Source organism: Melopsittacus undulatus, chromosome 3 (assembly GCF_012275295.1).
Source record: "Melopsittacus undulatus isolate bMelUnd1 chromosome 3, bMelUnd1.mat.Z, whole genome shotgun sequence".
In the NCBI taxonomy this organism is placed as follows: Eukaryota; Metazoa; Chordata; class Aves; order Psittaciformes; family Psittaculidae; genus Melopsittacus; species Melopsittacus undulatus.
The window spans coordinates 56,534,510-56,545,342 of record NC_047529.1 but is presented as its reverse complement, the minus strand read 5'-3'; the positions used below and the strand labels follow the sequence as shown (position 1 = coordinate 56,545,342).

The window sequence follows — 10,833 nt, the reverse complement described above, 5'->3', positions numbered from 1 at the left end:
CCCAGAAAACTCTGGCCGTGCCTTTCATGGCAAGAATCAGCAGAACAGGGCCCTAAGCTGAGGCTAAGTACCAGTACCAACACAAAGTACTGTACATACGTTGCTCAAATCACACAGCAAAAACAAAACAACTAAAACTGACATAATTTTAATGCGCTTTTTTTTTTTTTAATTTTGTGCATTGGTTTCAAACAGCAAACTGAGTGCACTTTAATTGTTATCACAATGTGCTCAAGAGATCTGTGTCTTTTACCTTTTACACGCAATTGTTCATGACAGCATGTTATCAGCCTAGTGGAAAACAGGGGTGTAGCATGGTAAGCAGTGTTGGTAGTGCACCTATTTTTTATATTATCTAACTTGAAAATATGTCTCTGCTAAGATTCCTTTTTCTTGATAAAAATAGTTTTCACCAAACGTTGGTGGTGCACACGCACTACCATTCATGCTTGGCATCACACCCCTGACAGAAACACATGTTCTTATTTTGTTGATAAAAAGTATTACAAAAATTTCCATACAAAAACTATTTTCATAGAAATCTTGCATTTCCACAAAGAAACCTGAACATTTTTTTTTTTGGAAAAAAAACCTGCTCAAGAATTTTGTTCATTTAGTATTGTGACTGTACTGAAAAATGCAGTCCTCTTTAAAGTTCTCCCCATTCACTTCTTTTAGGTGACTCATCCTACTTCCAATATTAGTGAGAATTCTTCAGGCTCCATTGAGTTCAATTAGAAGCAGGAGCAAGGTTTTCAAAACCCAATCAGGCTAAAGCACAAGCCCTCTACAGTGAAATACAGTGATTCCCAACCCCTCCCTCTTTTCACAATTAAAGAAAAAAAGTAATAATTTCTATCTAAAGGTTGTAAGATATATTGCTTTTTACCAAGGAAATTTTCATTCATCTAAAACTTGGGTCAAAATTATGGAATTTTTTATTTGTATGTTGTGGGTTTGGGTTTTTTTTTTTGTTTGTTTGTTTGTTTAGTTTTTTTGGTTTTTTTTTTTTTAGATTAAAATTCCAGCCCAGGTAAATTTAAGTTACTGATTTATTTTTTTTTAATTATTATTTATTTACTTAATTCAGTGTCACAGACAGTCCAAAAAGTAGGTGAGTATCCTCATATTTATCCTTCTAATCATGGGATTCATGTTTCTTCACTTTAACATTTCTCCCATCCAGGAAGCTCATATTGCCTGTCCAGATGATAGTTGCAGTCTACCAGCAGTTACCAACTCTTCTATGCTTGGAAGTTCAGAAGAGCATATGGTTTCTTGTTCCGTTACAGTTCTAAGATATTATGCTTATTAGACTCCTTCCATAGTTAGTATCATCTTGGACATTTATTTTCCATCTCCTGGCAACCATTGAACTTGAAAAGGAACCTGTAACTTCTCACTGAGACTGCATTTGAAACCAGCCACAAAACTCACATGGAACATTCATTCATTCAGAATGGTGGAAACCCATGACGAACAGTGTAACCCCGCATAACTTGATTGATCCATGATGCTTGTGATTCGAGTCTGGCCATTGCAACTGCTGAAATCACAGAGTCTCTAGTTCATAGACACAGCGGCATGAGGTAACTCATTTATTTTGCACAGGTTGCATATTTCCACAGGAAACATTCTTGCAAGGTTGTTTCGAAAAAAGATGACAGTTTGTGCTTGGGGTATTTGGCTTTCCAGCTCTATGCCATGGTTTCTTTACCTGGCAACCTTCTGTCATTAAAGGTGTGCATGTTGATAACTTCTTCTGTTTTCACAATAACTGGGGCCTGTGGCTTGTGTTTTAATCGACGCTGACACTTCAGAGACATCCTTAGCTCCTCTATCATGGCACTACAGAAGGACCTCTACAGAGTGAAATAGAGGAAGAAAAAAAAAATCAGCGAGAAATGTCTAGAAATAATATCTAGAAGCAGATTCACTTTATTGGCACAGCCTTGTCAGTCCTATAGATTTGCTTTGTCTCAGTCTGGAGCTCATAGCAAATTTCTGTCTTTTAAATATTCATCACATAATAATGTAAATTACATATCAAGCTGTGATGACTCAGTGAAAAAGTCACCTACAATTATTTGCCTGGCAGCTACTAACTATAGATGCATAAAAAAATTCAAGCAGACTATCTGTTAACATAGCTTAGACTTAGAGGATAGAATCTGAATGCAGTATATATTAGGTATTCAGTAAAAACTTTCCCATATTAAAAGTAATAATTTTATTTCTATATAATTCAAATAGCTGTTCCTCAGCAAAACAACAAGCCTTAGCATAGGAAGTTTACCTACATTAATGCTTAAATACAGTTAAAATGCAGTCCAAATTATTGAAAATGCTATCGTCTCGTCCATTATTTTTAACGTTTTCTGTATTGAAACACTTCCTTTGTTATTGAATATCATTTGAGGAGTATATATTTGAAAACAAGTTAATCTGATTTTATGCATATTATTGGAAAACGTTTAACATGTCTTCACTGAAATCTAGGTCCTCGAAACCCTTTTTTTCATTTTTCAGTGAAGTAAATTTGAAAAGTAATATAAAATCTCCCTTAGTCCCTCAGTCTGACTGAATTCTCAACTGCTAATAGGGTGCTGAACAGCTAGCTTCTCCTCAGTGTGAGAACTGATGGATGAAATATGGAAGTAAGGAAGAAGAGTCTCAGCTTTGGGGATATGTGAATTCACCATTTTTATCATATACTTTAACTTCAATATTTTCTATCTAATGCAGAAATTTAGTCACTGAATAACACATCCCAGAGCCCAAGCCTCTGACAATTGCTCTCACACAAAGCAAATTTGAGGTATAATGTAGTCCTTTGCATTTTGCTTTCTTAGTAACTAATGAGGAGAAAGAGATAATCTAGGAAGAGATGATCTAGGAAAAAAAAAAAGGACAGGGAAGCTAGAATTACTGAAAACATTTTTTGATAAATGTTGGATTTTGTGTGATTAGTAATAGATCATCAGTCAATATAATTGCCTGATTTATTTCCTAAATCAAGAACTCTGGTTTTTATTTGTAAACTGTTACATCATCATTATTAGCGCAAACCTCAAGTTTGGAGATGAGATCCACAAATATTTAAGTACCTCACCCTACCTAGTTCTTTGGAAAGCTAAATTGAAACTGTTTATCAAAACCTGCATTCAGGTTCTGACAAACCTTCCAGGTCTGAAGGCACTCTGAGCAGTAAGGCACTCAGTTTTCCACATTAAATTTTACAGATATGTCATTTGGCAGTAGTGAGTAGAAATTCTGCTAAGCACATTGATGTTTGGCTTAATCTTGGATCCAATCAGAATTCACAGAATTCACACTCAAGTTTTCCATGTGTGTCTTTCAATAGAGTATTCTGCCAAAGGAGCTTTAAGCTTCAGCGCTCATCAAATGGCTGCAACATACAAGCATTAAGCCATTTCCGGTTAAAAATGCCTGCATTTCCACCTACTGATACTGTTCCACTTGGTACAGAAGCGGTTAAAAGATAGAACAGAAGAAAGGGAGAGAGAAGAGAACATGGGCTTTTTCTGTACATTACAGATTAGAGCACAGAAGGAAAGGCTTCAGTGACAGTTACTGCTTCAGTGATGAATTCAACATTTTAATGTAAAATTTCGTAAATAGAAGAGTACAAACATGAGCTGTCTCAGTCACAGGTTAGAACTGAACCTGAATCCCCCAAATCCTGAACAAACAACTTTTTCCCTTATCCTTTCCATGAATAAGGGAATAGGCAGGTGGAAGGAAAAGGTAATGTTGGCTGTGATACCCTTCATTTCAAACATTCCTTTCTGATAAGTCTGAAGTATAGCAATGACATCTACAACTAGGAAATGTGTAAGATTTTAGTCCAAAAGAGAGGATGGTATATTGCTCTGGTGCACAGTCAAGCACATGACCTTCAGAGGCCAAATTTCGGTAAAAAAATTATAATTTCTGGCAGGCATTTCTAGCTGGAGTGACTTCTTCAATGGACACACATTAGTAATAGCTTTTAAAGATGTTCCAGTGACTGAGTTGACATTTAAGACAGAATTTATAGCTTTGTGAATGCGGTGGCTAAAATTTCTAATTGAATAGTCTGAGATGTAATATGTCAAATATTCATGCATAAGGTATCTTTGCTTAACACTGTGTTGAAAGCAGAAAGCTGTACCTACTTCTTATACAGCTGTACTTTGACAGAAAACACCCAATTAGAACTTCTTAGACCTTCTCGTTTTTTTTTTTAGAAAGTGCTTTTACTTAACATCAGAACTGTAGCTGTGATTACAAATCTGAAATTAACCCCCAAAATTTTCCAAAGGGTAAAATTTAATTTAATATTCCCTAATGGATTACAGGCTCAATTGCTAATGCTTGCAGATCTTGGCATTTTTACTATATGGAGAATCTAGCACATAACTCAGGAATTTCACAGGGAATCCACTAAGACATAAATGCTGCAAATCTAAGCCTTACACCCTCCAACCATTACTTGGCTCTCACCTCTGGAGCAAAGATCTAAGTGAAACATTCTGAGAAACAAAATCCATCTAAATTTAGATATGGTACATTGGCACTTTAAAACTTTCAAGATTGTGTCCGCTTCTTTGCCAAGACATCTAACACAAGTGCCAAAACAGAGTGACTCCTTTTCAAGATGCATTAATCCACCAAAATCTTTGCAAAGATCTGCAAACACTTATCAAATGGTATAAATTTTTAGATAGTATCAGTAGAAACAGGATTACAATCAATAATCAAGAGGTAAGAAGACATATGCACTTGTTGCCAACTTTCTGAAACACTGTTCAAATGAGATTTCATGAAACATGCAAACACATTTTATCTGAGAATGTCACCTGGATCTGAAAACTTATTCAATGAGAAACGCTGGAAAGACTGGCAATATTAAAAAGGCAGTTAACAAAATTTTCAGATAGCTATTTTATCAAGAAAATTCATTAATTTTGTGTTCTGTATTTATTTTGTAAAAAGTTAATGGGAACTTATCTGCATATATGGTATTAAAACCATTATTTGATTACTTCATTTACTAAGTTTTATATGTCTGATATGTCTTTTAGAATATGAAATGTTTTAAAACTATAAACAGTATTAGTTCCTAGACAATACCATTGTTTTGATAACTGATCACTGAATAAGAGCAATATTACTTTCCCTCTTGCCCCCAAGATTTCAGTCACTGAAATAGTTATGTATTTTAAAAAGATTAATTCAAGGCTATATAAAAGTTCATGGCCTGGATGCTTATTCTTCCTTGCCTTCTATCTGAGAAACATAAGGAAGAGTTTTCTCACATATTGGTATAAAATCGTGTTCCAAAAAAGGTTTACAAAAGATTTCTTTATGTTTGACCTTTATTTAATAGAAATTCTTTTATTGCCTTTTTCAATTCCAATCTGTGTGCAGACTCCATTTTCTGTACAGTTAGACTTTGTGTTCTTTTACTGTTTTAGAATAATATGACATGATTTTTTGGTGACACTTTTTTGTGACAGATAAATGACATTTTCAGATATGATTTTAGAAAATACAACCCAATGTCTTGATCCTGAATTCAATTGACCATTCAGATCGTTAGGGAAAAAGAGTAAAACATTTACAGAGCATACAGACTCTATTTCAAAACTGTTGTCTACCATGGAATAGAGCACTTTTAGTACATATTACAAGACTGCTTAATTCAAAGAAAATAACCTTTTGTCCCAACTTACCTTCCACACTTCAGGCATGTTACGAAAACATCAGTTATAATTGATTTTTCACCTACTCTTACAAAATTACAAGTTTTCTCCTGAAATGTTACCAGAAAGTAAATACTGCCTTCAAGTCATCTTATATATAATCAAATAGTAGAAAAGGAAGAAATTCTTTACTGTTTGGGTGGTGAGGCACTGGAATGAGTTGCCCAGGGAGGTTGTGAATGATCCAACCCTGACAGTGTTCAAGGCCAGGTTGAATGAAACCTTGGGTGATATGATTTAGTGTGAGGTGTCCCTGCCCATGGCAGGGGGGTTGGAACTAGATGATCTTAAGGTCCTTTCCAACCCTAACTATTCTATGATTCTATGAAAAGTTGAAGGAAGGCATAGAGTTCTCTAAACAATACTGCAATTAAATGAAACTATTTGGTTGCAACAAATTACTACAAAATGTTTAAATGAAGTTGCAATTCTGAGTGGGGAGTTCAAGTGTTCAAAAGAAAATTTTAATCAGAACTGCATTTCTTAACCTTTTAACACAAAGCAATTTTGAAAAGCTCATCTCTGTAAGGATAGAAAAGAAATAACTGATACCTCTTTAATACTTCGCCACAGATGACATCTCTTAAATCATGTAGAAAGAAGATGGTAATTTAGCTAAGCATTAACACTGTTTGCAATCTATTTAGACAGCTTGTGTATGGTTTTACCGCCTGAGAAAATATAGTTCTGCATGTATGTATTGATATGAAAGGTACACAATATTTAAACTGTTTTCTTTATATTGTGTTATAGAAAATCAGGTAATTAGAAATTAGCATTGATGAGACACATAATTGTGAGGCTGCTACCACGGATTTTGCTTTTATCAGCCTAAAAACAGCAACAGGAAGACAGGAATGACGTGCCTGCACCACTCAATATTTTGATTTAAGTGAATACTACTCAATGTGGTTTAAATATAAAAATGTTCAATCAGTTGCTGGTATATTTTCTCACATTTGATGAAGATAATATAAAGCTGTCAATATTCAATAAAAAATGCAAGATTTACTCAAAAGTTTATTACTTCCAGTCTTGTGTGTCAGACATTATCTGAAACATTGTTTAATTTTCTTAAAGCAGTAACAGCAGTAATCCTTCATTGCCTTCTTGTATTATGCATCAGTGTTGTAGCATCGAGTGAGATATATCAATTAAACTGGTTTTCATGCTCTTGAAGTTAATAAGAACGAATGCACAGCCCTAACCTGACCATCCCTCCTAACCGGTTTCTGCCGCCACATGCCACTCCTCCAGCGGTTTTGAATGTGTATATGAAAAACCCCCTGGACACCATCATGAATCCTAGCAAAATGTTGATTTAGGATCATAAAGAGCTGATCAAGTCATGGAATGAAAATAGCCTCAGAAAAAGAGAAATTGTATTTCTTTGTAGTTCAAGCATTACCATTTCCAACGTAGTTCAAGTGTTACCAAAGAAGTTAAAGTGTACTTGTAATCATCAGATTTTAGGTTGCTTAGTTATATACCTAGTCTTAGACCTGATCGTTGATCAAAAGCTGTACACATATATATATGTACATATATATATCTATATACACATAATATGGCTACATTAAAATTAATTTCCCACACTTTTCTGATGTAGTACATTTTCAATCCATAGCAAGAATAATGCACAAGTACACCACAGGCTAATTTCACATTAAATAGCTGAACATATCACCAACATATTCTCAATTTCAGATTTGGCAGTTATTGCTTGTTTGGTAGAAGTAGAATGTGTAATCATTTTAGAAACTTATTTTCAAAATAACTTTTAAATTCCAAGATGTATGGGAGATGTCATCACCTACTTAAATAAAGACAATAATATCAAGCAAAATGAATATTTTAATTTCATAAATTTCATAAACTAACCATTTCTTCCACAGTAAGTCAACCATATAAAGACCAGTAGAGTTTTTCCATACTGCTTGGTGAAGCATGAGGTGTTTCACCCTCTAACTGAATTGAATGCTGATTTTTTCAAAGACTTTGCTATCTATTTCATAGAGAGGACCAACAAGTATCTGATGAGTCCAACCCTGAAAATAATAACACTGAAATAATATTCTGCAGGTTGAACTGCTCACTGGGTTTTAGAGTTGTGCAATGAACTTAGAAGACATACAGGACCTCATTGCAGGCCACTTCTAGCAGATATTGTCCCACTGGGGCAATAAGATCCCAGCTTGCCTTAAATAATTAGTATCTGAAAAAACCAATTCGGCCACTCTCAAATTCTAAAATTTATTTCCTGACAAAACAAAATGTACTCTGGGTGGATGACAGAGACTTCTGATAAAGCAACTCTGAGTCCATTTAAAGTCTTCTGAAACTGTTTAACCTGGTTCCAGTCTGAGTGCATCCTGACAGCTACACTAGTTCCCTGTGGCTCATGGGGAGCTCCTATCAATGCAGAAACCTTTTTCAAAGGTGGCATTGTTTAGCTCCGTCAGCAGCCTTTCTGGCTATTTCACTGACCATGAGGTTTTTCTGACTCACCTGTGGACCTAGGCTGGGGCAGATGGAATTGCACTTGTGTGGTTCCACTCTTTCCTCTCAGAGAAATCCCAGAGGATGGCATAGGACAATTGCTCATCAGCCCCGAGGGCACTTTCTCATGCAGGATTCCACAAGATTTCATCCTGTCATCTCTCCTTTCAACATGTATATGAGGCCACTGAGGAGATAATGAAATAATTTGGGCTGTGGTGTCAATGGCACACAGATGATACACTGTCCTACTCTCCAGGATGGTGAGAGAAGGATGGTGCAATCCTTTTGTGCTTCCAGGATCTGGCTGAAATAGGGGTATGGTGGCAACTTAATCCCGTGGAGTTAGGTGCCATGTTGGACAAGAGAAGCATTCACAAGATAATCTTTATCCTTTTATTCAGTTTATCTACGTATTATTCAGTTCCACCTCTTGTGAAAGAGGCTTACAGTCTCAAGATTCCTCTAGATTCCTAAATCTGGTCCTGAATTTTCAAATTGGATCAGTGGTGCTAAGTACTATTTGTCACCTATGATTCAGTCCATGGTAATAATTTCTACCAGTACTAAGCTTATCACACCAGCTTCCTCCAGGACATACTACTGCAGTCCATTGCCCCTTGACAATCCCTATAAAGGGCTGCCAGGTGTTTAATAAGTGCTGAAAGCAATTCACATTACTTCAGCCATGTAGCTGCAGCTGAGCAAATAAATAACAACATATGGTACTGCCTATGTGATTCAGTATGTTATCCAATGCAATATTTTAATGGTTCTTTGTGTTGCAGTCACAGCTGTGCAGGGTATTTCACTGCATTTCAGCAGCAATTATCCTGATTGCACTAAAATCAGTCATCTGATGTCTTGATCTCTCAGCCACTGGATGTAAAAGTTCATTCACCTGTTAAATCATTTTTGATCCTAGACCTAAATTAATTCTCTGTTCACCCAAGGAGGATTGGGTTTGTTGATCTACAGGCATGGTGAAAGGAAGTGATGATGATGTGTAATTAATCCTTTCATGTGTGAATCTATCTGGATTAAAATGCTGCATATAACACCATATAGTTTTATTTGAAAATAAATATTCCACCCTACAGATTCATTTTAGAAAATATATAAGACCTGTCTTACCTGAGTTCAGCTATATCTAAACAGCTTTTATAGTTTGCTGAGCTCAAGTCTGCTGTACATTATTTATATATATCTATACCAATTTTATAGTTCAGTGTGATAGCATAAATTTAATATAAAAGTTGGTATGGCCTCAAATCATATTGAACAGAGAGAGACTATTAGTATTAATTTAATGTCAACAGTTTCTAGACTTTTGGAAACACTATTATAGGCCTACCACACTACATACTATCAGAATGGTTAGCGTTGGTTTCTCCATAATATCTGTCAGTCTTCAACATTTTCTCAAGATAAAAGGCAGCTGAAAGGGCTTGTTATTACTTTGCTGGTTTATACAAAACTCAAAGTAATAATATCACATGGAGTAAATTGTGTTTACTAGAATACTTAGCTATAGTATAGCTGATTAAATAAAAATGCAAAGGTTCATATTTACATATTAGAATATCTGTGTATATCATATATTAAAAAATTATGTAGGGGAATCCAATAAAAATTATTAGAGAGACATGAATGTTATGTAATCTTTTTTTTTCTTGAGAATAAATAATTTTTGTTTGTTTTTTTTTTTTAAGAGGATTGGTATTCATGAAGCAATAGTGAGCTTCCTGAAATCACATTCTTACATTTGTACTTGTGCAATGAGTCAGCTTTAGATACTTTTGTAATCTTTTTATTCTTTTTTCTTTAATGATAAATCTTAAGATATTAAAAGTACTTCAGAAACAAGGTTCATTACCAAACAGGTATTAGTTGCAATGAAATCAAAAATCAAAATAGAGATCTTGTTTTTAATGTTTTATTGTTGCAAATGATTTTTTTAAATGCCACAGTTGGATTGCTTTTTTTCAGCATTTCATCTTTTCCATTTTTGTCTTTTCATCACTTTTTTCTGTGAAAAATGGGTGTATTTGTAGGTTTGGGATGTTTGTTTTGGTGGAGATTTTTTGGTTTGGTTTGGTTTTTGGTTTGGGTTTGTTTTGCTTTTTTTTTAACAGTTTCTTCCATTAAAGAATATACTCTAATGTGTAGTTAGGTGGTTTCCAAAAGGGCATTTAATTATAACTAGTACCTCAACTTCAAGTAATCTGTACACTTACACACACACACAGATTAGCCATACAAGTCTGTACATCCACATAGAGTGCTCAAGGGAGTACAGGATGACAGAAATTCAGAATTTTACAGCTGCATATCTGCAAAATGCAATGTGCTGAAGTTGGAGAAACATTTCCTTTTCTAAGCTGTCACAGCTGCTGCTCCTTGTCCCAGTTAACATTAAAAATTCTGAGGTTACTCCATTACAAAATGTGGCACAACAATACAAACTACATCATTGACTGTACATTGTATAAAAGTTATTTGGAATACAAATCCCAAACTTTTACTTTGATCTGCCAAGAATGCCCACATTCTTTTGTTTATCGTA

General features: G+C 34.9%; 1 protein-coding gene across 1 annotated transcript in view; it reads right to left on the bottom strand.

Moving 5' to 3' along the window:
• Positions 1-1,423: 1,423 nt before the first annotated feature.
• The window catches only part of GRIK2 (glutamate ionotropic receptor kainate type subunit 2), a 399,537-nt gene continuing 390,127 nt past the window's right edge, over positions 1,424-10,833 (bottom strand). The window contains exon 16 of the mRNA XM_005145088.2: positions 1,424-1,862. Coding sequence (XP_005145145.1) covers positions 1,698-1,862 — 165 coding nt within the window. The 3' untranslated portion in view covers positions 1,424-1,697. The remainder of the gene's footprint in view (positions 1,863-10,833) is intronic.